The sequence below is a fragment of the Toxotes jaculatrix genome, chromosome 13 (genome assembly GCF_017976425.1).
Source record: "Toxotes jaculatrix isolate fToxJac2 chromosome 13, fToxJac2.pri, whole genome shotgun sequence".
NCBI lineage: Eukaryota > Metazoa > Chordata > Actinopteri > Toxotidae > Toxotes > Toxotes jaculatrix.
This window is the reverse complement of record NC_054406.1, coordinates 10,646,250-10,674,062: the sequence shown is the minus strand read 5'-3', so window position 1 is coordinate 10,674,062 and position 27,813 is coordinate 10,646,250. Positions and strand designations below refer to the sequence as shown.

Genomic DNA, 27,813 nt, shown 5'->3' with positions numbered 1-27,813 from the left:
ACTACCATGGGAATTATTTCTTGGATCTGTCCCAAGAAAATACTTTAAATTATTCCTTATTATTTTCGAGGTGTGAAACTGAAATCAAGATGGTAAAATAAATGTAAATCAGTCTGTTAGTGCAGACACCTCTAGGACAAGGACAATAAAATATCTTCAAGCACAGACACAATTAAAAACAAATTCATGATATGTGGTCATTTAATAATGTGTACAAAAACAACCAAACCCAACCATGTAAAAACAAGTGTCTGTAAAACCAAGTAGTGCATTGGAGGTTACAAATAACAAATTTTAGACATTTTATATTAAACACAGTGTGGCCTGACAATTAATGCATTGTAGATACTCAAAACATTGGAATTACTGCAACAGGCTTAAGAAAGTTTCATTCAAATTATGTCAATACAAATTCAGTAAGCAGACATTAACTTAATAGCATTGGTCAAACTGATGGGATGTTGTAAAACACATTGTAACACTAAACATGAAACTATAGTACATCATTCAATGACATTAAGAACAGCTTATATGGGCCAGTCACTTATTTACATTACTGTTATATTAACATCACATTTTATTAATTTGGATCACTAAAACAAAAGTCACAAAAAAAACCTCAAAAATACTGCCCCTGAAAAGGATAATTTCACACACATGATTATCCTCTGCAGTTGAATGTCACCACAGTGCTATTGAATCGAATGTCACAGTTTTATGTCGGTACACCATACACACACACACACACTGCTTTCTTCTCTCCCAAATCAGAAACACAAAATTGCAAAAATAGCATCCATCTGAACAGTTCCAATAATCAAACTGATGAAAGCTTAAAAGGGTAAGAATGTAAAAGACGTAAAGGCTATAGATGGTTCAGTAGCACTTGGTTGTTCCTCTCAAATGAAGCAGAAAAAATATTTTTCTTGATAATGCTATTTTGATTAAGGAAAAGCAGAAAGTACAATATACACTAGTAATTTACTGTTTTTTCTAGTGCAGAATGTGGTCACTTTTGGCATTTTTTATATCAACACAAATACATCAAATCAGCAGAGTTAACATACAGTATAATCATCTTGGTCTTTAGTTTTTCTAGTAAAGCTAAAAAATACACGGGAATATTAAAAAACAGAACCATCAAAAAGATTAGGTGCAAACAAGTCCAAGTGCCTATAGCATATATAAACTCAAGGTGATGGTGTGGACTGGTTTGCAAACCAGACCACACTGATAAAGCTGGCACATCCGTGACCGGACATACAGGTACGTACATGTCCCACAGTGCAAAACATTGAAACAATATTCACCAATTCAAGATAAAATTAAGAAGAAAATGTTGAGCGTAGGTGATGTTGAGGCTGGCATGCTAGTGTTTATAGTCCAAATAAATCTTCTCTTTCAAAATCCAGTGTATATCCCAGTGCATATTTAGAAATATCTTCATATATCTATCAAATTTGCCCTTGTCGTATAAGGTTTGCTAGTACTGCAGATTCCACAGAGAATCCCCACCCCTGCAGGTCTGTCAAGCTTTCAGCTCGCTGTTGTGTTCTGCCTCTGACTCCCACAGCCATTATAACTTGATAAGTTGCAATAGCATATCAAGGCTTTTTGTCATATGTTTTGGAGTCTCCCTTCTGGTCTCTAAGATTCATTCAACCTTTGATGCAAATCTAACCACAACAATTCAAATTAATTGCATAATGTATCTCCTATTGTTGGCTACCTTCTAGGAGATGAGAGATTGAGTCAATCCATCACTTATCTCCTTCATAGAGGATGTGAAGACTCAGCATTAGTGTTATTTATTGTCTCTTTCCTCCATGGCCATTCACAAATCTGTTCCTCCCAGAGGCTCTCTTCCGTTTAGTAGGCTGTGAACTTCTCAAGGACGCGCTCTGACCTATGGAGGGAAAAGACGTAAGACGACATTTAGTTGGGAGTTTAGCAGAGAGTTGTCACCAGTCTGCCTGTTATGAGACTGACCTGTAACACCATCTGGGACGAAACCACATGAGTCGACAACACTGCTGTCATCACAGTCCTCACTTTGCACAGAAATGCTCTGTAAACAGAGGAAAGCTCAGAGTCAGTGTCATTTCTGACGAACACCAATAAGATGCCATTTAGTGGTTACAGTATCAAGAGTGGTATTGTCAGTGATGTTAGCAACACCTGTGCTTTTCTCAAAATGTCTGCTGTTACAAACAACAGCAGGTCAGAAAAACAAGATTTTAATCTGTTTAAAGTCTCTCTTAAAACAGACATCCAAATTTCATGGAAGCTTTCAATCAGAAACCCTTACCTTCATTTTATTTTGCTCATACCACACCATCCCATATAAACACAGAAGTGTGATGAGTGCCTAAAGAAAACGAGAAGAAAAGATGATCCAAAATTGAAATGGAGTCAGCTTCAACACTGTAATTATTTTTTTTAACATGCCAGAAAATACACTAAGTGACCAGAAAAACAGAAATCCTGCACCTGCAGAGTCATCTAACCTTTAAAGTTGCATATGTGCAGTTTTGCTACATAACATTGTTTCCGCACTCCGATTTGAGTGTTAACAGTAACAAACTACCAAGAATGGGCTTGAAGCATGATCTAATAGACTCATAAAACTCATCAAAGCATCATAGTGGGTGCTGGGAGGGCAGGCTTGCTAAATCAGTGGAGTTATTAAGATTTTCAAACATGCCAATAAGCATCAGAATGACCACAACAGCACGGTGCATAGAAAAAAAAGCATATAACTGTTAAACTCATGAAGTTGTGTTGCAATTAAAAAGGCATTTCACTGGTTTTTCAACATAAGGTCACTGCAGTGTTATTATATCTCCACAAGAACTATGATCATGCAATTCTCATGCAATATTACTGGACTCACTGAAGTGAGACACGTCCAAACACACACTCCCACCCACCCACGCGCACGCGCACGCACACACACGCACACGCACACACACACACACACACACACACACACACACACACACACACACACACACTTGTCCTTTCTTACCAGACAGAGCAGCCAGAGGAGTACATAGCGAATTTGTGTCTTGGAAAACAAGTCGTGCCCAAATTTCACACAAGCAAGAGCCTCCAGGAAAGCAATGGCTCTGAGGAGAAATATAAGAGGACAATTAGTTAGATGGTTTTGCTGCTCTGGAAATTTTAAACACAGGCTGTTCTATTTAACAATGGCCCCCTCTCCAGGCAATGCAATTTCATTGCAATGAAACTTCTCTATGGATGCACAACACTTGTAGCATTTAAGTACAATATTATCGTTTGTACTGTATGTTGTTGCTTCCCAGCCAGTTGAGCACATTAGTAAAACTCATTTGCTACACTGCAGTGGGAACTTTTTTCAGTGGTAAAGGTTACACTGCAGGGGTAGACCTCAGACAAGAGAGCGGCCTCTGTATTCAGTATTTCGAGCAGACGGAAAGAGCCTGTCTCGTTGCTATAGAAACTGGAGCAGACTGAGGGCATCAGCAGCTTTGTGTCTGAGATGAGGTCAATAACTACATAATGTTATGAATTTCAATTGACTAGAGAAAAAAACCCAATTAGAAATCTGAATCTAAATAAAGCTACTCTAAAACTAAACATTTAAGACTAAATGGATTTTAACACATTAAACCCAAATAAGAAACTTGCAGGTATCTCTGATTTGTGTTTGTTTTCTACCTTGTTAAAAATGTTGCTCATTTATCGTTTAAATACACTTGTAATGCAATAAACTTTTCATGTTGCCAGCAAAACAGTGGGGACTGTTATTAGTTTGGCTGAACTGTTGCCACTGGCTGGAGGTCCATCTCCATTCACAGTTGCAACTGTGTGAACAAACTGATTGGTTGTCATATTTGAATCTACAAAATCCCTTGCCTGTCAACACATTTCACCTATAGACATGAAGAGATGAACATGTGTCACTGTTGATTCATGGTGTAGTCAAAGTAGAAGTTCCCATTTGATTTGATTGATTAAAGACAAGGAAATCCAGCCAGAGTGGGGACAGCCCCTTCACTGTGATACACAGTTGCCGACAAGATCAATGAAAACCTACCAGACAAAGTCTGGACAAAGTTCAATGTCAGGTCAGTTTGCTTACCAGACTGCTCTTATCACAGCTAAAGTGTTTTGATTTAAATGACAGGCAGATAAAAGCAATTTCTACCCAAAACATTGCAAATGAAATTAAAAGAAAAATAAACTGAGATTATTACGATAATCCTCAAAAGAATTTCTAGTAGGGACACACCAAGTTTCAAAGACTATCATTAATACAGCTTCCAAACTTGTTTCCAGGCCACTAAAAACCATCAACTGAAAGGACAAAAGATACTTACCCAAACACCCAACACTGTGTGCCAACTCGTTTACACTGAGTGTCTGTCAGGTATGCATAATATTGCCTGAAAAAGTTTCAAGGAAAAAGGTGATTTGAATTTTTTGCTTTATAGGAACAAAGCAAACATGCAGGTTTCCACACAGATCAGAAAGCATTTGAAACACTCACAATTAGTTTTAGGTAGTATTTAATTTCACTATATCACAATTCCTGTTACTCATAGGTGGTGTGTTAATATGTTATTTTGAGGAGCAAACTTACCGTACAGTGGGCGCAGTGATGACTCCAACAAGGAGGATACGGCACCAGCTGAGTGGGTGAGATGCCTGGAAGACGAAGATGTGCTTGAGGAAGAATGTGTTCAGCTCTGTCAGCTGTGAAGATGAGAGATGCAGGACAAAGAGGATTTAATAAGACTCTCCATGGATGCATTTGCTGACAAATAAAGGACTAGAGATAAATGGATGGCATGGTGAGCAGGGGAGCTGATGTTGGATATGTGATTCATTGAAAAAAATTAATAGTGAAATTACTGTTCCTTACAGCCCAAGTAGTTTGAAGATCTTAGAACAATTTCTGGGCCGACTGCCAAAGCCTACCTGCCATAAGATCATGAAGAGGTAGATCCCTGCTAGCCTCTGGAAGGATGACATTGGATCAAACCAGCGCACATACGTCCAGCTAGCTGGGGTGAACTGGAGGACAGCTCGCTTTATTTTTCCAGTGGTGGTGTGGATTTCCCTGAACAGACACAGTATGTGGACCTTTGAGACTGAGATAAATCACACACATGCAGTCTCACAGCAGCCTTGTGTCTTTTGTGTGGCCAGGAATTAAACTAATGAAAACATGCATGAAAAGAATGTTACAGTTCATGTTCCTACTGATGTGATTTCAATAGATTTTTACTTGTCTCCTTTTGTTAGTAGGTTTCCTCACTATCTGATTAAAAGTTCTATTAGCTATGTGTTTTGGGAGTATGGACTGAGAAAAAATTCTTAAGGATTTGTACAGAATTTTAGAAAAAATGCAGAGAAGAAAAGGTTTGACTGACTTGATACTAGCCCAGCGGTACGTCCTCATCTCCAAAAACCGGCAGACGGTCATACCCAGCCAAATGCCTCCTCCGTTACACAAAAGTATGTCCAGTATCACCTGATCCCACCAGCACTCAGCAAAGTTTGGCAGAAGGTGCATGAAAAACAGCTGTAAACAGCAAAAATTTTTATATATTTAAGTGACGAGAAGTTATATCAGAATTTTTCCAATCAAGGGGGCTAGGTATCTGCTGGAAAATACTTAATCTAAAAAATTTGAATTTAGTTTGTGTGCTATCTGAATGACAGTTGCACCTTGTTTGACCATAGGTTCTGTGATGCAGTCAACTCTGTGATGAGTAAATCTGGTATTAGGCTAAATCCTGTAATCTAATCCCTCCAGTCAACAATTGGCAGCAGTCAAGTCAACAGCTCTTGTCGTGTACAGAAACTCAAGCTGATACTACTGTTTTGTTATGATGGGGTTCTCCCAAACAATCAATCTCTGTTGCGTGCAGAGACTGAGCTGAAGCAATGTTATTCTCTTGCGTGAGCTGGGTCACTCCATTTTCCTCGGGGATGAATGTTGTCTAGGTCCTGAGACTTTACATAAATTTGTGCATGACTCATGCCACATATTTTCATGTAGATAGATCTTGAACACATGTACACACAAATATGCATGCTACCTCAGTGAGTTCCCAGGTGATGCTGATGGTCCAACAGAGGCCGTAGCTGCGGATGAGCAGAGCCTTCATGGCCCAGCCTGCAAAGTGGCCGAATGCAAAGATGTCGAAGTGGCTCAGGATGCGCTCCCACGTTATCACTGTACAGTTCACTGCATATTCCTGTTGAATAGAAAAGTAAGGTAACCGAATTTTAAAATCACAATAGTCACCAAAAAAAGAAAATCTCTCATTTCTCATCTTAAAACAAAAATGTTCACAATCATGTTGATCTTTTCTTCTAAAAGGTCTCTGTTTATTGAACTCTTTGTTTATATCACTCTACTGAACTACAGACTCTATGGGCTCATGGCCTCCATTAACGGGAGCTACATTGTACTAAGAACTTATGTTCTCATATAGTCATATTTAAAAGGATTTAGCCTTAACAACACATTTTAGGCTATTGTAGAAACAATGGTTGCTTTATTGCAACTGTTTGAACTAGAAAACAACAAAAACAAGCCCTCTTGTTACTACAAGTAATAAGAGTTTTTATACAGCACCTTTAGCTGATTAGTTTTAGAGCTGAAAATATTTTAGATCCTGTGCGTTAAATCTGCTATATTTAGACAAGGCTGAAATGGGGATTAGGCCACCAGGGAAACTCAAATCCAGTCAAATTAAGACAATTTTATTTGAATAAGCCAAAATCACAAGTTTGTCTCAAAAAAACACAAATGAATGCTTTTTTCCACAGTCGTCATGACCTGTTTGCTCTTTAAATAGGATCAATTTTGCATTTATATTGTGTATGTGTGTAAACTCTCAATATAGAGCTTGTAACCTTTGATTCTTCACACCCACACAGTAGCAAGCAAATTTGCCTGGGAATGACGAGGATCTAACAAAGACAAGGCTTCGTACTACCTCTATTCCTCATTCTGTCATCATTCAACATATTAGATTTGATATGAACTTGCTCTGATGGTTCAGAGGAAAACTAATTCTAAATTTAAAAAAAAATCCCTACCATAACATCAGCTTCCCGTTTGGCATATCGCAGATTTGGGTCCAGCCAGTACAGAAGAGTCTTCACTTGGTCCCAGTTGAGGAAGATGAGGAAGACCAGAAACAGGAAGTAGAGTACACTGAGACCTACCCATGACAGGAGAAAATCAGTAAGGTTGAAGACAAATAAAAAAATGGATCTTATCAGAAAAGTTAGAGTACTTTGAATTTGATGCATAGTGAGTACAAAAGATGTAGGCAAACACTTACCAAACACCATTCGCCATATTGCAGGGTGTGGCCTGGTAAAAGGTCCTGATAAAGAAAGCAACATGCCCAAAGTTTCATAATTGACAACTGAGCTGTCTCCATGACAACTAAGCAAACTGCATCTGCTGAGGTGTTGGTAGGTGGACGTTGAGCTAAGGTTGTTTTCTTTTTTTTTTCTTTTTTGGAAAACTGTTGCCAAGGTAAAGAATTAACTTTCATGTTTAATCAGGACAAATGTTTATTTTTTGTAGTAAGTAAGTGTTTAACTTTTTGGTGTATACAATGTCGATAAATGGTGAAACATGCTAATCATACTTTCATAAAAACATTAATGTAGAGCTCAGCAAATTCCCAAATCTGAGAACCTGTAAGCAGATAATATTTTTGTATTTGTGCTTGAAAAATGACTTAAACTATTATGTCAACTGACTGGCTATTTCAGAACTACACTGGACAATACAAGAAAAGAAGACAGTGCGGACTGGGACTTAATCACATACCAGTGCACGATGGAGCCAATGTGAGTTTAATTACATAGCTTACCATTAGGAAAGGCCAGGACACTGATGACCAAGAAGAAGGAAACAACTACTATAAGGCCAACTCGGAGATTGTTGTCTGAGTGCTCATCATCCCTGTCACAGAGCAGTATCACATGTTAACAAAGGGAAGACTATGTTGCTGGACACTCAACACTGTATTACATTCAGTTACAGGCAGCTACAGGTGGAAAAGGAGCGGTTTAACTCTGACTGTTGACTATAAGGCGGGAACATAGCCTTTAAAAGTAATATTTAACAAGACCTAACAGAAAAAATACAAATTCCACACTGTTATTTACCTGGTAAAAGCAAAGTACATCAAGCTGAGCACAGTAACTGTCAGCAGTGTAATGGTGTGTGGCTTATAGAAGTAGTCAATACAGATATCATCCACTTGTTGCTCGTTTATCATTCGGAAATGTAACTTATAGTTGGTATCATCCTTCCGCGGTGCTCGGGTAGTCGCGGCGGATGCCATATCGCAGTTGTGGGCTGCTTTCTGAATTTTATTGATTTCACTTTAACAGCTAAAACTAAGAAGTTGTAAGAGACACAAGAAGACGATACAACTACAGCCACACATAAGGAACCCTGAAGATGGACTGAACTACCGAACTAATGGCGGTGGCAGTTGTAAAAAAAAAATGTGTTCAAGTTTCATTCATCAAAACAAAAAGCAGAAACTCTAACGGTAATTTTTAATAAAGCATTTGGCTTAGCAATTTATTATTCAAATACTCAACTCTTTCAAAATTCTTCACCCTCCTGTGTGTTAAAGGCATTAGTATTACCCACACGTGCACCGCTGTGGTACATTCCAAACTGTCCCATTTCCGTTAAGTCCTTCCGTAAATGAGCGCATGAAAACATTTGACATTGCGCGGCACGTTGGTGAATGATTTGAAGATACAATACTTTGATTCTCAGACTGTGAGTAGAAAGTTACCTTCAAAAATAACTCAATCTAAACTGACGTGTTGGCTTTGTCTCGTTTATGCTTTTACAAGGCATACAGATGTCTGTTGTCCTGCTAGCTTGCTAGGATCTAAATCTGGCAATAGCTGGCTTCTTGTAGGGCAACGATTCAGTCTCGGATTTTCATCTGGTTTACATCTTACCTGTTTGTATCAATAACAATCAATAATAACCTGTGAAATAATACTTAAGTACCACTTCAACTCACTGTATCAGCGTATATATTATAGTGTAAATACACATTATACGATAGTATGCACATGATCAGAATTAAGGGTATCTTTATTCTCCATTGTCTTTGTATTATCTCACAAGTAAAAACACTGCAGACTGAATACTGCTGTCTTATGTTTCATGTTGTTGAATGTGTCATCTTATTGAATGTGTGGATAAGTGTGTGATGTGTAGGTTACCTTAAGACAAAATCAAACCAAACCAACATGCCATGTTTTTTTTTCTCTGCAGAGTGAAAAAAAAATGGCTTCATCTTGTGCACAGCTGTGTCTGAGATGTAGAAGTCTTCTTTGCTCCAAGACAGTGGCTACTACTTGGCAGCATGCCACTCAAGTTCATTATTGCACAACAGTTGCAAGGGTAGCCACCAAAATCCAAAATGGATCCTCATTTTTCACAGGGAATCAGTGCTCAACACAGACAAGACAGAGATGGAAACGACAGATGTTCTGTTACAGTGATTTAATGGCCAAACATCTGGCAACTGAAGCTAAGGAAGACAAGTTCACAGAAGAGTTGTCAAAAACTGATGTGGCTTTCGGGAGCCCCCTGTTGCCTCTTAGTGATGCTGTGCCAGTGAATGAAATCCAGAAACCATTAGGTACATGCTGGTTTGCTGTTGTTGACCATATAAGCATATTCACTGAACATCTATATTTATAATTATATTTCAGCTTTATTCTTTTTCTCATGGGTGTTGAATTCATTCAGTCTGTATTTTCTCTATTAATCAGATCTGGATGCTGCTTCTGAACTTTCTGCATTGGAGGAGATAAGTGATGAAAAGGCTGTTAGTATATCTGTACCTGTAGCCTTGCCTCCAGCCTCCACCTCTCTTAGAGACTACGTTGACAAGTCTGAGACACTCTGCAAGCTGGTACAATTAGGTAATCAAATTGCATATAAACTTTGAGATTTTGAGAATGTTCTAATCATATTAAACAGTTTGGAAGTACATTTAGAACTGTAATGGTGAAGGCAATAGTTCCAGATCCCTTTAGTATTTTTTATGATCATTCAACCTCTTTCTCTCATTGCAGGTGTGAATCTGTGGAAGCTTGAACAAAGGCCCAACGTGGGCTCCATGCTGCTAAGGCTCGATTTCAACACAGACGTGGCTCCGAGGCTGCTGTTTCTCAAAGAGATCGGGGTGGAGGACTCTCGCTTTGGCCATATCATCACACACAACCCCTTCATTCTCACTGAGAGTTTGGAAAACCTGCAGGCCAGGTAACATGAAGGGATCCCAGAAACAGAAACATTAGATGTCTTTATGCCAAATTTCCCTATTATGAATGAAATCAGTCTACTGAGATAAGTCACACAAAACTATGAAACCCTATATGTTGTATATTGTAGTAGAGACATGTCAGGTCAGGGTTCTCTTAATAACGTTCTTTTTTTTGTTGTTTGTAAAGAGTGAACTATCTCAAGTCAAAGAAGTTCAGCTCTGAGACTGTTGCGTCCATGGTATCTAGAGCTCCATATCTGCTAAACTTCAGTGTGAAGAGGCTGGACAACAGACTGGGATTTTATCAGCAACAACTCAACCTCAGTGCCTCTAATGTAAGCATCTTTCTGCAAGTCTTATCACAGTGTGTTGTAATTTATACACAAAAAATAGTCAATTTGTTGATAGCAGAAATAAGGATAACTAATTATAGCTGGTTTTGTTTCTCTATTTCCAGACCCGGAACATCGTAGCTCGTCTACCTAGATTACTGTGTAGAAGTTTGGAGCCTGTTAAAGAAAATCTGAAGGTACTGAAATGACAAAACACATCATTAGCATCTATTGTTTGAGTGACCTCCTGAGATACTGTGTTTTAATATTTGGATTCTTTTTGTGTATGGGTCTCTGTACCGATGTGATCCACTTAGGTGTGTGAAATAGAGCTCGGCTTTAAGGAAAATGAGATCCAGCACATAGTAATTGCTGTCCCAAAAGTCCTGACTGCCAATAAAAGGAAGCTGATCCAAATATTTGACTTCCTCCACAACACCATGAAGGTGCCCCACCACCTGATCACCAAGTTCCCACAGGTACATTGAACTACTGAATTTTAGCTGTTTAACCAATTTAGGGTCAATTTGAATTAATTTGTGTTACATCTATATTCTGAATTATACCTTGAGCATATTTCCTCCCACAGGTCCTGAATGCAAGATACTTGCGTGTCAGAGAGCGCCACCTGTTTCTCGAGTACCTCGGAAAAGCTCAGTATGATCCAACCCTGCCCAACTACATCTCCCTGGACCGCTTTGTTTCCTTGCCAGATGAGACTTTTTGCACTGAGCTGGCCTCGGCCACAATTGAAGATTTTTATTTGTTCCAAAAGACAATTTGATTCTTCATGAGGGGACATAAAAGTGGACTTCATAAAAGAAGTGGTACAGCAAGCAGAATGTACAGAATACATACTATAATGTCAGACACATGCAGACATGAGTCTTTAGAGATAAATGTTTAAAAAGCTTAATAAATGTAAACTGTATATCAGCTCTTCTGCCTGAAATACTGCTCTCATTTAACATGACCATCTAAAAAGACCACACGTGCTGAAAGATCTGTTTTGTCCAGTACCTGGACAAAAATATTTGCTTCAGTTGAGTGACTGTATATAGATTTATCCCCTGTGATGTATTAAAATCTGTCATGAGAGTAAATTTTAATTTTCAATGTTGGGAAAAGGATCAGGTCTCACTTGATCAGTGGTGGAATACTGCTGTTTTAAGTGCATTTGTTCAAGGACTGAACTTAATTACACATTCAGAGTACTTGCAATTTACATGAGCATTTCCATTCCTTTTGCCACTTAATACTTTTGCTCCACTATTATTTCAAATATAATACAATATTTGAAATAATAATGAAAAAATACAATATGTATTTTTTACTCAGTTACATTTATATGCATTGTTTTGAAACTACCCAGTAAAACTGCTGTAAGGCATTTAAAAATACTGTTTACTTGTGACAGCATCGGGAATACTGATATACAGCCTAATAAAACATAACACTGGAAGGGGCCAGTCCACTTCATAATTAGTAACTTTAATACTACATTTTGCTGTAATTACTTCTACATAGGTCTGGACTAGATTATCCCAGAGAACTGGTTTCCCTTAACTCTCCCCTTTAGCTGTCAAATCATAAACGGTCTTCAGCGTCATCTTTTTCAAGGACTTGACTGTGATTGCTCAATCATTATATGAAATGAGTCAAGATCAGAGGTTAAAGACACCTGTTTTTTGACATGGTAGGTTTTGTTTGACTATGATTTGTTCAGAGAACGTTGGATAACGTTACTTTCTCGCCATAATAAATGTATAATAACTAATTTGTAAATCTAATCTAAAGTTGCGCAATGACCTCAATACTTTTTTACCCATGATGCACTGCGCTCGTTCTCAGAGGCAAACATGGCGTCGAGAGCACCAGGTAAATCAGCAGCGCTCCTTTCTGATATTTCTAATTTTAAATTAAGTGTTTGGACTTTTCCTTTACTAGTCTAGCGTGACACATGACATAATGTATCACATTTGATCATTTTGTTCACTTTGTCTTGCTGAGTATGTCTTTTGGCGCGTTTTACTTGTGTGTGTCCTTTAGTGTCCCCGTGCTAACCGATGCTAAGGGTGCCCGTCAGCTAACGCTAGCTTAGCATTAGCCGCTGGTGCTGATCACTGTAAAATAAACAGTAGTTAGTTATGCTACAACCAGATAGTCGCTATCTCATCCCTTTTAGCGAAGAAGAGTCTGCCAAACAGATTTTGTTGTTCGTGCTTGGTGTTGTGAAACAACGTCTATCCTCGGTTGTCCTCTAATGTTAGCTACTCAGCGTTTTAGCCAGTGTTATGTTGTTTTAACTGTCTTTCTAATTCAGTTGATGATGTTAGCAATATGATTTCAGATGGGCAGGTTAACTCCTGTTTACCATTCAGGATTTAAGGTCCGATAGTCAGATCAGATAATATGATCTGAAAGGTGACTGCCTTTCAAAACTGTACAGGATTTGAGATACTGAGTCACCTGAGGTTTTGTACATAACAGAAGTTGTCAGGATTTAGTTTAATATTTCAGGTAGTACATACTGTACCTTGCATTAAAATTCCTACTTAAAATACCAAAGTGTCAAGGTTAAGGCAGAAAAAATCCATTTGTACTCAAGTAGTAGTAATACTGTGTCACTGTTTACTCCTTCCTCCCCATATCTATTGGTAACTCTTAACATTTGTCCCCAAAATCAGGTTGTGCTGCCTTACTGATCCTGTCTGTGTGTCTTTCTTATGTTCACAGCATCGACAGGCAGGCTATTGCTTGGATTCCGCAAATGGTATTACAACTTGTGTGGCTTCAACAAGCTTGGTAAGGCCAAAGAACAATGTGTTGGTCAAAACATACAGAATTTACAACCCAACAATGCTGCAGTTGCTGCATGACAAGACTACCAATACAAGACTACCAGTATTGTTGATGATGTTCTATAAAGCATCTTCAGCATAACTTGTTTTCTATGTCAGGTTTAGTGCGTGATGACACGCTCTATGAGGATTCCGATGTGAAAGAGGCCCTGAGGAGGCTTCCCGAGACTGTGTACAACGAAAGGATGTTCAGGATCAAGAGAGCCCTGGATCTGTCCATGAAGCAGCAGATTCTCCCTAAAGAACAGTGGACGAAATATGAAGAGGTAGACTGATACAGTTTAACATTGTTCAGGGTGGAAATAGGATTTAATGTGAAGGCATAATGTTGGCAATGGTATGGAGTTTTAAATAATACATAGGGAAAATGAAGTATTATTTTTAATAGTCATTTCACATCGCATGCTTATGTTGCACTTACCTTGTCAATAGCCAGATGCTACGAGGTAGAAAAATGGATCAGGAGAAAATGTAAGACAGTAAAAGTTAAATCTTGGTAAAGAGAAGAGGAACAATAAAATGAAGGTTTTGGTGGATTTGCAATAATCAAATGTCTCCCTCACTCACCAAACTCACCAAAAATGTTTTCCCTTTAGGATGTCAGGTACCTGTCACCATACCTGAATGAAGTGATCCGTGAGCGGAAAGAAAGAGAGGAGTGGATGAAAAAATAGATGGTTCCTGATCAAAGCTGTTAATCCTAGTCTTCAGTCGGTGCATGGTTGTCCCTCTGGTGTAATATTTAAAATGAAATGTAACCTATATAAGACAGTGCTCATCAAATAAATGTACATTTTGGAAGTTTTTCAAGTGTCACTTTTTATGTAATGTATGGCAGGCTGTTTTAATATTGGATTTTATTGGTATGACAGAATGAAACAGTCATGGGTACTGACACTTGTTAAAATGGGATCTGCTCCATGTTGCAAATTTGTAATGTTTACCGATACACATCCAGTTATATACATCCTTTAAATCAGATTATAGACATATGAACATGTACAATAGATAGAGGTAACAAAATATCTTAGACAAACTTCAAGTATCTACCATAACCACTGCAGTAGCTACATGTATCTGCACTGCACACCTGTGTAGCTGAAAGACTGAAGGAGGTTCTAGGAAGAAAATAAAAATAATGATTCTTTGCTTCTTTCCTTTTTGATGATGTTAATATATAGTCAAATCTCGTTCACTAGATCTATTTTCAGTGTTGGCAGTGATGACAGTTTTCTAGCAAACTGTACTAGCAGTATAACTAATATGAACCTTTTCCATCAGTTCACTTGATCCCTCTACAAGCAACCTCATTAATTATCTTTCTGAGCCAGTGATCTCCTGTTGTCAACATTAGTTATGGTTCCTATAAAGTTCCCAATGACACTGTTAAAAGACTTCAACATAGAAACTCCTAGCTCATTGCTGGTTTCATTAATGTCCGGATCATAGGCCCCCATGAGTGGGGTGCACACCTCCACACTCCCCCTACCAGCTCCCTCCAGGATGCCCACCAGCTGGCCCCTGACCTCCTGAAACAGCTCCCTGTTGTAACACAGTAGGACAGAATCATCAAGAGGATAAGTAACATCCTCAGAGTAACACTCACGGGGAACTGGTACCTCTATGTATCTTAACTTAGGAAAGCTTTGAGAAAGCACGGAGAATAACCTCCGCAAGGCTGCAGAGGTCAGAGGATTTGCCAGGATTTTGAGCTCTTCCAGTACCTGACAGCAAGCAAGAGCATTAATGAAGGCATCCATGTGCTCGTCCTCGATGTTACATTCTTCGAGGACAAGGGTGGCCAATGTGGCTGAACAACGGCCGAGCAGTTTGTGGAAAGACGTGGAGAAAGAGCCAAAGATGTTGTGTCCACTGATGTCCAGGCGGACCAAGGCCTCGCTGTGGAGGCTGTTGGACAGGTAAGTCATGTCCACGCGGTTCAGGCAGCAGTAGGCCAATTCCAAGCACTGCAGAGGAGTGTTGAGAGGGCTGGATAAAGAAAACAGATAAATGGAAATCAGTTGCTGTGGAATGAAATGTCAGTGTTACGATAAATAACTGGGCCTGAACACTTTTACAACACAGATTTTTTTTTTTATCTAGTGAATAGCTACTAATAGCTTATGTTTTTATTTTGTGACATTTTGCTTGTTTTTCTAAATTCAAATAGTTAAAACTATATGTCAGTTTGTGATTGACAGCTCCATTCTTTAGGGTTTATGCTCCTGCTCTATTTCCATAGAACTGTGAAGTATATCTGACCTGCAGCTGTGGCCAGGTGTAGCTGTTTGTCCTCACACTGGCATTATGTCAACAATTTTAACAGCAAAATAATTCCCATTCACAAACCACAGCCTCAAAGCTGGAATGTACTGTGGTATTGGTTAAAGGTGATTATTATGTGCTATATTAAAGCTCTTGATACTGCAATGTGGATGTAAGACGGATGTCAGAGCCACTCATCATCAGTATCCATCACCTCATTCACAGGAATAAGCAGACATACAAGGACACCTTGTTTACTCACTTCAGCAGTCTTCGTAGGTGTCCAGTAAGAGTGGAGAATCCCACACAGAGCTCAGTCAGACTGCTCAGCTGTGCCAGCAGATTGCCGATGGTGGCCAGCAGGTCATCATCATCAGAACCCAACCTCCTAACATCCAACGCCCCAGTGGGCAGGGTCAGAGACTGCAGTTTAGGAAATTCCACTCTGGATAGCAGCACCTCCAGGTGTGTGGCCTCCAGGGGAACATTGTGGACCACCTCCAGCTTTGTGATGGACTCGGGTTCTGCTAGTCGAAGAACATAGAAGAGCTGCTTGAGAGCGAGGGAATCAGCACGAAAACTAACAAAACGAAGCTTCAGTGGACAGTAGCGGAGGAGGAGGAAGGCCTGAGCCACCAACTCATAGCTGCGGCCCGTGACAAAACCGTTCAGATGGACATCAATAGATGTTTCGAAGGCAGATTGGGACACACTGCTGGCTTGCATGGCCACCATGGTCTCATAGCACATTTGGGTCAGGAGCTGGGTTCTTGCCCATCGACCCAGGGTGGACCGGCAGGGGCAGTGCTGGTGCTCAATGTCTTTTAGGGCAGTGAGGTCCACCACACGGAGGCACTTGGCATAAGTTCGTGGAGGAGACAGCACATATTCCTTCAGATAACAAGACAAAATTGTGGTGAAATCTCTTGAAGGGATTATCTGGTCCACTAATCACAATTTATGATCATTGAAAGCTATTAACAAGTCAACACAAACGTGTATTTAGGCCAACTGACTGAGAACTTACACTTAGGTTCTGAAAAGGATCTGAATTATAGAGCAAGGATAACCTATGACATGAATATGATATGGTGTACTCATGTCATATTCAAGGACATTTAGGTACCTTTAATCCAGTTAGAATCGCCTGCAGACAAAGTCGGCAGGTGCGTGAGGTGAGATCCAACTGGCAGTCGATGGTCTTTCCCAGGAGCCTTTGTAGGTTGAGCTCAGGAAGAGGCCACGTCTGGACCAGTGCGTGTAGCAAGTCAGCCTGCTCGTGGAGGTAGCAGGCCTTGAAGATAAGTGGGTAAAGATTAAAAGACACACAGCTGAGGTTCCCCAGAGCCGTTGGACCAGTCTGGATGAAACCCTCAGCGGCAAGGAATCGCAGGGACTTCATGTTTCTAAGTTTTCTCCCTGCTTGTTGTACCAACAGATCAGTTTCTTGGCGGGAGCTGCTGTCAAACAGCTCTGCGTGTCAGTGTTTCTCCTCTTCTGTTTGCTGCTTTGTTGATATCCTCTGTTGCTGTCTGTCTAGGTGTTGTGCATTAGTCTGGGACGGGGCTTACTCTGGTGAGCCAGGGACGAGGCACGAGGGTCTCGTGGTAGGTAAGAGGGTTGAGGGTATTTATAGAAACAGCTGTCTCACGTCCTTCGTTGGGGCATGGTGTCTATTTGCAACTTTTGCCAGAGAGATAAGTAGGAAGAGCATTTGAAAGCTGCCGAGAAACCTGTCACTATTCACAGCACCTCTTTGGGAGGCTTCCACTTCACACAAGAACTTGAATGACCAAATAAAACAATGTTGTGAGAGCAGAAATAGAACAACAATACAGGAATAATCCATCCTTTAGGACGAAGATTAAATCTTTGCCAAGAAGTGTTACAATTTATTTTTTGATCCATCTATTTTTTTCTCCTGTTTTACAAAGAATAGCTTTTACCACTTTCCTTTTCCTTTTGGCCTTTTTGTATTGTGCTAGTGATATGGAAAGAGATTATTACAAATGAAGAAATATACTGCAAACAGTTATTTTTCTATTCAAGGGATGCTTATCTCCCCTGAATCTGTTGCTCACTAATAGTATAGGCTGTCAACCAACAAGAAGAGAAAACAAATGATGGACTTCATTCACTGTCAATAAATATTTGTTCACCCACATTTGGTCAGAAAGTAAATTTGTTACCATGACGACATACTAAGTATTAACTTGCAATTGAATTTGCATTTTGTTAGCATCTTCAAACAGAAAAGACATGTTGTAAATAAGCAGTGCTGGGTGGAGCTCAAAATACAGGCATCATATAACAGCGCACAGTGTGCTTTTAAATTTTTACAGCTGAAGTGGTAATCTACCTGAGAGGAAACTGTCAATCTAGAGCGCTATAAAAATGTCATTAAGACAAAAATGAACTGACCTTCCAGGATGGAGCGTGTGTAATCTTACAGGTCTTTGTTTGCATTAGATAACAGTGTTGTAGCCTGCTTCCACCATGCAGGTGATACAAGGACATGCTGAGTTGCATTTGACCTCCCAAACTACCCATATAGTTATGAGTTCATCTGACTACCTCCTCTCACCTGAGCTTGAATCCAGTGTTTTAAATGCATTTATGAAGGGTGGTAGTGGTGATGGTGATGATGGTGGTGCTCATGGTGGTGATGGTGCTCATGTCTCTGGGCCAGAGGGGCCCCAGAGGAGGGCTGAAGTTTATTTAATATCTCCCTGTCCCACCCGGGCTGGACCTGGGAGCCAGCATGTCTCAGGGCTGCAGGAGAATCTTGTACCCTGGAGCGAAGCCTCTTGCTGTGGGTACGTTGCAGGACACAATTTAATGGAAGGTGAGCCTGGGTAGGATGGCACCATGAAGCAGGATGTTGGCCATGCAACCTGCAGGGTTTACCCTCTCCTCTGCTCCTGTCTTTCCCCAATGAGGTGGGCTTGCTTTTTGGGGAATGAAGGACAGAGAGACTTCTGGGGGACTCAGACGGGATGCAGCTCTCTCTTCCTACCACTGTGTGGTGCCGAAGAGCATAGTGTATGTGCTGTCTGGATTCCTGACAGGGTGACTCTGGAAAAAAACAGAGACCAAAACCGCTTCAATTTCCCAATGAAAAAATATACATGTTCCTGAAGTGAAATGTTTGTATACTGCTCTGTGCAAACCATAACAATAAAAGAGGAGTTTATATACCTGTATTGTCAAATTTGGAGGTGTAGTTTTCAATACCAGCCAAATCCAGGTAGTGGTTTCTGCGTTCTATGTTTTCATCCACACAATAAAGTTTCCTTACTGGGCATCCTACCCCCTGAGCTGCACTCTGCTCCTTCTCTGGGGCTGTTTTCAATGAGAGATGGACAAAATCATCAAAAGATGAATTTGTTGTTGTAGTCTTAGTTTCACTTTTCTGAACCAGTTTTTCTCTGAACTGTTTTGGCACAGTGACACATTTGATCCACTAATGATATCAATAGTTACTAGAGCCACAATAAAAATGTCATTTTACCTGTTTGTGAGGTCTTGTCTGGGCAAGCTGAGGGAGTAACAGCCAGCTTGATCTTCAGGGGTGTGTTATCACTGCAAAGCTGCTTGACTGATGCCTCTAGAACCTCGTACATGGAGTGTATCAGACTGGACATATCCTGCAGAACACACATACACACTGTGTACAGTAACACTTTAAATCTGAATTTGAATTATCTAAACAATAAAACAAGAAAACAAACTACCTCCTTTGTGACCTTGCCACTGTTGTCAAAATTGTACAGTGTGAAGACCCACTCCTGCCGAGAGTCCTCCTCAAGCACCGTGTCACACTGCGAGTCCTGTGTCTGCACAGTGTTAAAATAACAAGCTCAGTGCAGCTGTAATAAACATTTAGAGGAATAGTTCAGCATCTCTAGCTCACTAATTTGCAATGTAATTCTTAAACACAAAAACAAAACGTACAATAATCAGTACCATAAATACAGTATAATTACATAAAAGATTTGCAAATGTTGTTTGACCCACAATCTGCCAGAAACATAAACACTCACATCAGCATGGCTTTTCTTCTTCTTTGTCTGTTTATCAACTTGGAAGTGGATGCTTTTCTCCCTGTCTGGTGTCTTCTTTGGTGGTAAAACCACTGAACAACACACAGAACTGGACTGTCAATAACAATGTTCAGCAGACACACAGTTTGAGGGTAGCAGTGATCATTATTGTGTTAACATGCTGTGCTTTTGTAATTCATTTTTTATTCCCTGTTAAAAGCTCTGTTTTCAATTACTGTTTGGCACCAGAGAGGAAACTAAAAGCTAGCTGAAAGTTGTACATCCAAAGCTCCAAGCTTTCCCATACAAACAAAAAAACAGATGTGTTTAATCTCACTGTTTCTTTTTTTTCCTGGGAAAGCAAGGTGGTGTAACATGTTAACGTGTCTGCATCAAAACTGGTAATGCATTAAATCGACACAGAGAATTAAGCCCTTCATAACTAAGAGAGAGTGAACGATGTCATTGTGACGCATGTACTTACCCTTGAGGTTGCTGTTATGGTTGGACTTGTTTTCCCTCAATTCTACATACAAGTTCTGTGAGAAAAGTGACACAGTGTGTAAATTAACAGAGAGCACACATGTGACGGAGGCAGAGGGAAAGAGGAGAGGAAGCAATTACGTGATTTTCATGTCCCAAGAGTGTTGGGATGGATCTCCAGATGTGAGCAAAGCTGAACAATCCTGGAACATCTGTGTTTTTTGTATAGATCTTTCTAGGAAACTGTCACCAACACCACTTTATATAATCAACATCAATTCTGACCATCTAATATCCGTCCGTTTAATATCAGATGAAAGTAGTGATATGCATATTTCTGAAATACACACATTAAAACAAATGAGACAGCAAGGGAGAAAGGTCCATGTCAGTTTGGACATTTTAAACCCTATCTGATTTAAACTTGACCTTTCTCTCCTGATCACATGTGACATACTTGTGCCAGAACTTTCATATGTTCTGTTAAATGTAAAGTCGTAAAGTGAGATTTGCTAGGAACATTAAACACCAGCCACTGGGACGCACCAATCTTTGGAAAAAGATACAGGATTTTTAGGGGTTAACATCCAAAATGGCATAAACTGCACTCACATCTTTGTCAAGTAGTGAACGTTACAGATTTAGATATAACAGATAATGGGAATTTATATACAGTTCTATGACATCTGATCATATATATTGTATCTGCTTTTTGCACCGTAAAGCAATAGAAGACTGAAAGCACATTTCTTATCTCTCAACACAACAACACAACAACACATCACACTGATGTTCGAGCAGATGCAGATGAGTAACAAAAGGAACGATAAGATGAGTGCACACCCTCACACCCACATACACACAACACAGCCGAGCTCTCACCACACCCGCCACGCTCTGCCTGCTGTGAAACTTTGAAGCCAGCTTTGATTTCCAGTGAAAGAGGGTGGGAGGTGTGGGAGTAACGATGCAGGTAGCAGAAAGGTGTGCGGCTGGAAGAATCCTGCCGTCTTCTGCTTCCTTCTCTTTTGTACAACCCTCATTACACAACATCCATTCACGCACCCATCCTGACATCACAAAGTTTCAAGTGTTAGGTAGAACAGTGGCTGCCTTTGTCTCAGCAAGGCTGTGTAACACTTTTTTCTGATAATCAGATACCTGGAAAGGAGGTTTCACTGAAAGGGAGGATGGGGTTGCAGTATGGAGAGACGATGCCCTCGTTACTTCTGCTTTAGGTCGCTTATCTTAATATCATTAAGCTGCATGAACTTTGGTTTTTATGTGCAACGATGCATTGAAACCAAGCCACACTTTTGTCAATGCGTGCCATTCGAAAACTAGGTCTAAAAGCATGTGATAACTAGGAGGTCCAAATTTTCAAAATGACCACATAAATGTTCATGAATTATGAATCAACACTAAAGAAAAGCTAAAGCTCATAATGAAGATAGTATTTGTATCATAACTGGATGTGTAATTAATGTGTAACTAATTAAATGAATTAATCCAGAATGTTATGAATTTCTGTTGTCTGTTCTCACCAATTACAAATGATCAAGTCAGTGCGAGTTTATGTGGTTAGTTTATGACTGAATCACCAGTTAATGACTGTTAACTCACTTTATACATTACTTTATTACATTAGATAGAAATGGGAATTTCAGACCCATTTGATGAGCAGAACAGTACCTGCTCTCATAGAAATATGAAACTGTTTATATAAAAACCAGTGGTGAGATGCAAAGATTTGACACATCAACAAAAAACACTGCAAATTCTCCAGGTTTTCACATCAAAGAAAGATGTACCTGGACAAACCAGGTTTCCTGAACACTTAGAAAAACAAACGAACGTCAAACACATAGCACACTTGTGTTGACTGGGACTGAAGGGTGCATTCCCTCTCCAAGCAACAAATAACAAGGGGAACGTTTTTCTTAGCGCGCAGAAATCAAACCAGCCACTCCTATAGTCGTTAGTTATGTCACACAATATGAAGCTGACACGTGAGGAGATTAAAACCCTGCTCATGGTGTTTGCTCTCCAGTGTTACAATATTTACTTTGTGGTTATGAACACTTAGACTGTAAGTCATCCTCTGTTGCACACACACATGCACACACTCGTTCAATACAGTGATCACAACAAAACAAACATGTTTGTGTTTCTGCAGTAAGTGAAGTTATCAACACCCGAGCCTGAGTCACTACTATCTGAGAGGTAAATATGTAAACAGTTAAAGTGTAAGTGTGTGTGTGTGTGTATTCAGTTTTTACCCACATTTTTACACACAAAAAATGTCACTGCTAAATCATTTGTGTATTGTACACATTATACAGTATTACATCAAAGTTTTAAGACTATTACCTTTTAAAACCATTTTACTTATTTTTTACCATATGACTATGCCAACTTTTTGAAAACTGTGAAACTCTGTGTGGAAAATTAGTTTACTATAACATTAAGGGCCAGACTTAATCCCAAGGATGCAAAAACAGAGTTCATGTGACACCGAAAGCTGCCAGAAAACAATGAGAAGTGCCATCCACTGAAATGTCTTTGCTGTTTCCAGTTTCCAGCAGTAGTGTCATGGAGAATCAAAATATATTAGGCTGGAAAATCTAATCGCTGGAAGAACTCTACAATTAACAAGCACAGAAACTCCACCGCAAACCTTTAAACAACTTGGCAGAGTTGTCTTTTTTCCAAACTGTACAACTTCCCAGAACTTTCATATAGCATGGTACAAATTTATCCCCAGCCTCTAACACTTCATAAACCTCAAAAAAAGGGAAAAAAGTGGTGATGACACACATCAAATCTCATGACTTCCGCAGATGTTGTTAGAATATGAACCAAGAAAAGTGAAAATGGCATCTTGGCTGTTTATCATTTTTAACTTGAAGTTGGTGCATAAGTGAATTTACTGTTCCTACAAGCAATCCTGTGATCTTTGAAAGCACATAAAATGTGTTTACTTTCACCACAAAATCTGGTTACACAGATTAAATCAGCGTCTATAGTTATTAGGAGGGTATGTGACTGTCAGCAGTTTTTACAGTCTTCTGTGAATAAAATCAAAATAAGGAGGACATCTTCCCCAGATGATAAGATTATTTATTCAATATCCAAACCAAAATGTGACTGCTTCATTAACACTAACAATCTACATGTGATGCCATTTGCGCAATCAAACACCCACCCCTCCCCACATTTCACCCCCCAAATCACATTCTGTCTGGCTAGAGATGGAAAGCAGTACCAGATGTGGAGATTTTTTTTTTTTTCAGTGCAGTCCTGTATAAAGACCTTGCTGTTTGGAGTGGGTGGCTATGCTGCACTTCACAGACTTGGAAGTCTCTTTATAGGGATGGAGGAGGAAGGGCGGAAGAATAAACATACGACTACCTCCAAAACACCTTTTATGTCTCTTGGATGTGATGTGAGCAAATACTGTTTGTCCCAAAACTGGCTTCACTGAGATGAAGCTGCTGGCACTGCAATAAACCAGTATGAATAAGAGGCTGTGAATGGCAGTGTTTTTCGCCTGTTGCTTGTTTTTCTGTGGTACGAGAACAGAGCTTCTGTGGGGTTCATGTACAGCTCTTACACATTTATGGGGATGTTCTGCCTGAGAACTCTGCCTTCAGGTATTCATTTGGTTTTACATACAATCAATTTGAGGTCATGTCAAGTCATTTTCATTAGCACAGCCTAAAATGTACATATTGATTGATTCAGAAAAACAAAAGCACTCCTCAAAACCTCTATGATAACATAGAGCTTCAGAGTCTAAGTTAATTAAGTTATAAATCAAATATCTAACCCCTGGCTGTAATCCTCATGTGACCGGCCTATGCTGTAACCTATCAATGCCAGATCACTACATAATTAAATTGATTTTTAAATACCTGATGTGGAGGCCCCCCGAGTTTATTTTTACCTGAGTCTATATACGTGCTAGTCCAGAAATTATAAGTGCAATCAATCAATCAATCAAAAATTTCTACCTCTGTCAGTTTGCTTTTGAGAACGTGAATGCGCTCCACTTCCCCCTGACAAGTCACCACATTGGAAGCCAGACTACCACCTGCACAACAAAAGAGTAAATATGTTAACACATGTACAAACACATGCATGTCGTAAGTGCACCGGACAGTAGTTGAATGTGACTGTCTCACCTTCGGGACTCTGTCTGCGTTTTAAAGCTGTCCAAATAAAGAGAGAAAAGTCAACGCGACATGTGACAAGCTACAGCATTTCATTTAGGCTAATTTAAAGTAATATCTCACCGAGTTTGGACTGGAATTTGCCCATACTCCTGCCTTTTCTTTAGATCAAGAAAAAAATAATCACGTCCAGCCCATGAGGGAAAAATAAATCTGACGCTAGTGGAACATCCATTTCCCTGCTGGAGCACCAAGAGACTTTCTTTCGCACAGACGAGGTGAAGCTTGTTAGTTAGACTGGGATGTTTATCCAAGAGTGTGAAGGCAGAGCGAGAGGCTTCACTTCAGCGCACTTCCTTCTTCGGCAACACTCGGTGAGGCTGAATTGACGGCTGTGTTTTTGGTGGACAACGACGGGAAATGAGACGTGACTTAACTATAAATTTGTAAAACAGCTTGTGCTGGAAATATGTAGAGTTTTGTCTATGTTTGAGTAATGTGATAATGATAATAATAATGATATCTAAAATATAAATGTATTCATCCTCTGTGTGTACATTTACACAAAGATGTCCACCAGCCAACCTTTAAAAATGTAGCCCATGAGACTTATTTTTCAATAACAGACTCCACTGCAGAGCATCATTACACAAGTCAGCTGTAAATTAGATGAAGCTGAGGCAAGAAACAGTTGTTGGCTGTTTCTTTCATTGTAACTTCTATTGTTTATAATACACAAAAAAGGGAAAATATATGAAATAAAAAGGGGAGAGGGGAAAAATGTCATGTTGGTCCATCCATTGCCCACGCGTCAGCTCAAATTATTTTTTAAACAACACAGACAAAAAGAATAATGGAAACAAATTTTTTGTTTATTTGTGAATACAAAAGTAATATTCCAATGCTGCACATGTGTAAACAACTTTTTTTTGAAGTGTGGTTACATCTGGTCTCCTCTATGTCAAATTACAGCTCGTCTTCAATCTGAAGTAATGGCTGTAGTCAACAACCATTTTTGTTTTTTATTATATTACATAAATATACAAATGTCTGTTTAAAAGCAACAGAGTGAGTCCATATCAGAGGTCCTGTTAACTGCTGCCACTGGCAGACTCTTTGATAGTAAGGGCTGGTGTGGGTCCTATATGGGTCCAGATGTAGCCTTTTTCAGGTCGGACGGGGATGGTGGGGAACGGAGAGCTCCGTGACTTGAAATATTCAGAGGGGGCGTGACACACAAACTCCAGGTACTCCATCTTTCTGGGCAGATCCTCCTCTGGACCTGGAATACAAAGCAGATATATATAAAACAGACAGTTCCCAAAACAAGTCAAACAAAAGGCATAAAGAACAAAAAAAAAAAAAAACAACACACAGTTTTCATTTCTCATTACTCACCAACAATGTATGTCCCTGGATCAAATTGGTCCTTTGGGCTGGCCTGGGTGGGGATTAACCAGGTCAACGCTGCACTCTTTTCACAATACTGGTCCTGAACAAACCCTCGAATCTGAGCATAATACGGCTTCCCGTCCTCTTCATCCGTTACCTTGATCACGTCTCCTGTCTGGTAGTAAACACCCTGTCGGCACAAACAGAGAAACTGAGTATGACCAGAGTCTGGCTCCTTCTCACAGGATGAAAGTTCAGTACAACAGTGCAGTGGTTAAAGTCGCAATTAGATGAAGAAATACTAATTGTAAAGGTGATCATTTCTGACAATGAACAGAAATATAAGATTAGTTTTGCTTGATAAGAATAAACACCACACCTTATAAAATACGGATTCTGACGTGATGATTGTTGCAACAGATTCTGGTGCTTTGATTGGCTGAAGAAAGGAAGAAAACACGCACAGCAGTTAGATGTATAAACTTGCAGCACAGTGGAACAGAAGAAATAACAACACTGACTGATTAAACCCACTGCTAGCTTACATTTTTTAGTTTAAATATGTGTCTTCTTCCCTTTCCCTTTGTGGACACCTTCTTCTCAGATGCAGGAGCTTTGTATTTGGTACTTCTCAGCCGTGCAGACCTCCTGTGAATCTCCTGCTTGGACTAAAGATTAAAAATAACATGTATCAGGCATTTAGATACAGTCCAGTGTAATTTGATTTTCTTTACTATAATATCAGAAACATAAAGACATCAGAGCTCTATCATTTGAATGAAAAAAAAAAACATTTCCCAGTGAAGTCACCAGGGGTGATAACTTTTTTTTGTCCTGGAACATAGTTCACAGATCTGTATTCATCGTCTCTGGAACAGCTCTAGGTTTTATTATCATCACTACATTACAGTCTCTTACTGATCAAAGTCCAATAACTGCGAAGAACAATAAGACCAGAAGTACCATCATCTGTGGATTTTATTTTAGAGGGTTACCTTTAAAAAACACTACAAAGTCCGGACAAACAGCTCATGTTGCAAACACGCTTGCACAGAGTAACTAACCTGCTTGCCTCCGCCATTGCTGGGCTGTGTGCTGGAGGACATGGAGGGTCCTGACACTCCGCCGCTGCTGCTCTTTCCCGTGCAGTTGTTACACAGGATTTCTCCCTGGTTTCCCTTCTTCCACATGGACGAAGAGTTTGTCTTGCAAACGGCGCAGCATGGTTTCAAACCCAGAGGCATCGTTAATGGTCACAAAACGACGCCAGGGTACGAAGAAATTAGCTCAATGTTCAACAATGAGAAGAAGCTGCACAGTCGGGCCCTGCTAACATCTATATCAGACAGATGCGACTCCAGCAAATGACAACAATATAGTGACAGATGTGTCCTTTCTGCTACATATAGACTTAAGACAGCCAGCTATGACATGAGCCTTCTTAGGATTATAACGACAGCTTTAAACTGAAAACTGGATTGTTTATTTGTGTAGCCAAATCGCCGCCATTACTATCCGCCACAGCTTCTTCTTCTGCGCTGATCGCTAGCATCAGCTCTTCTTCTGTGGTTAGGATTTGGGCACGTAGTCAAGCGCCACCTCTGGACTCGAGGACGCAGTGGTCGTGACCTTACAGCAGATAAATGTTAATATCATACTGCAAAAAGCTGCTGTACAATATATGCATCTTTTATATAAACTTACTGTTGGGTACAATATAAACACAATACAAAACCTGATCAAATAGTACAATCCAATACAACAGGAAACACGAAGAAAAAAAGAAGATATTGTGGACACAAAAAGCAATACAATCCAACATCCCTGTCAAACTGAACTTTATGAAACTATAGTCGTTACAGAAAAAGATATAATGATGATATTTGAACATGCTTGACAGTAACAGCCGCAATAATGTTTTTCAGGTGAAGTGT

General features: G+C 39.7%; 6 protein-coding genes across 7 annotated transcripts; 2 read left to right on the top strand and 4 right to left on the bottom strand.

Moving 5' to 3' along the window:
* Nucleotides 1-192: 192 nt before the first annotated feature.
* Nucleotides 193-8,470, bottom strand: ptdss1b (phosphatidylserine synthase 1b). The gene is made up of 13 exons (XM_041054205.1): nt 8,191-8,470; nt 7,893-7,984; nt 7,350-7,394; nt 7,102-7,226; nt 6,093-6,251; nt 5,421-5,572; nt 4,966-5,107; nt 4,628-4,740; nt 4,365-4,430; nt 3,029-3,128; nt 2,309-2,368; nt 1,990-2,068; nt 193-1,906 (listed from the first exon to the last, which is right to left on the bottom strand). Exons 1-13 carry the CDS (start codon nt 8,367-8,369, stop codon nt 1,809-1,811), a joined length of 1,410 nt encoding a protein of 469 aa, XP_040910139.1. The 5' UTR covers nt 8,370-8,470; the 3' UTR covers nt 193-1,808.
* A 264-nt stretch (nt 8,471-8,734) lies between these two features.
* On the top strand, nt 8,735-11,762 carry mterf3 (mitochondrial transcription termination factor 3). The gene is made up of 8 exons (XM_041053067.1): nt 8,735-8,821; nt 9,332-9,701; nt 9,835-9,987; nt 10,141-10,330; nt 10,519-10,666; nt 10,789-10,860; nt 10,981-11,142; nt 11,253-11,762. The coding sequence occupies exons 2-8, from the start codon at nt 9,344-9,346 to the stop codon at nt 11,445-11,447; spliced, it is 1,278 nt and encodes a 425-aa protein (XP_040909001.1). The 5' UTR covers nt 8,735-8,821; nt 9,332-9,343; the 3' UTR covers nt 11,448-11,762.
* A 691-nt stretch (nt 11,763-12,453) lies between these two features.
* LOC121191722 (cytochrome b-c1 complex subunit 7) lies at nt 12,454-14,329 on the top strand. The gene is made up of 4 exons (XM_041053070.1): nt 12,454-12,541; nt 13,400-13,468; nt 13,624-13,790; nt 14,121-14,329. Exons 1-4 carry the CDS (start codon nt 12,523-12,525, stop codon nt 14,196-14,198), a joined length of 333 nt encoding a protein of 110 aa, XP_040909004.1. The 5' UTR covers nt 12,454-12,522; the 3' UTR covers nt 14,199-14,329.
* Nucleotides 14,330-14,366: 37 nt separating this feature from the next.
* On the bottom strand, nt 14,367-17,191 carry lrrc14b (leucine rich repeat containing 14B). The gene is made up of 3 exons (XM_041053066.1): nt 16,916-17,191; nt 16,052-16,680; nt 14,367-15,513 (listed from the first exon to the last, which is right to left on the bottom strand). The coding sequence occupies exons 1-3, from the start codon at nt 17,189-17,191 to the stop codon at nt 14,835-14,837; spliced, it is 1,584 nt and encodes a 527-aa protein (XP_040909000.1). The 3' UTR covers nt 14,367-14,834.
* Nucleotides 17,192-18,390: 1,199 nt separating this feature from the next.
* Nucleotides 18,391-24,769, bottom strand: LOC121191720 (protein naked cuticle homolog 2-like). 2 transcript variants are annotated; one of them, XM_041053068.1, is made up of 9 exons: nt 24,611-24,769; nt 24,500-24,526; nt 24,329-24,408; nt 20,317-20,371; nt 19,833-19,924; nt 19,524-19,625; nt 19,301-19,436; nt 18,988-19,131; nt 18,391-18,864 (listed from the first exon to the last, which is right to left on the bottom strand). In XM_041053068.1, the coding sequence occupies exons 1-9, from the start codon at nt 24,633-24,635 to the stop codon at nt 18,404-18,406; spliced, it is 1,122 nt and encodes a 373-aa protein (XP_040909002.1). In that variant the 5' UTR covers nt 24,636-24,769; the 3' UTR covers nt 18,391-18,403. The 2 variants fall into 2 exon arrangements, with proteins under 2 accessions (XP_040909002.1, XP_040909003.1); XM_041053069.1 differs by lacking the exon at nt 24,500-24,526.
* A 583-nt stretch (nt 24,770-25,352) lies between these two features.
* On the bottom strand, nt 25,353-27,512 carry gatad1 (GATA zinc finger domain containing 1). The gene is made up of 5 exons (XM_041053580.1): nt 26,944-27,512; nt 26,425-26,547; nt 26,259-26,318; nt 25,886-26,069; nt 25,353-25,769 (listed from the first exon to the last, which is right to left on the bottom strand). The coding sequence occupies exons 1-5, from the start codon at nt 27,121-27,123 to the stop codon at nt 25,579-25,581; spliced, it is 738 nt and encodes a 245-aa protein (XP_040909514.1). The 5' UTR covers nt 27,124-27,512; the 3' UTR covers nt 25,353-25,578.
* Between the last annotated feature and the right edge of the window lie 301 nt (nt 27,513-27,813).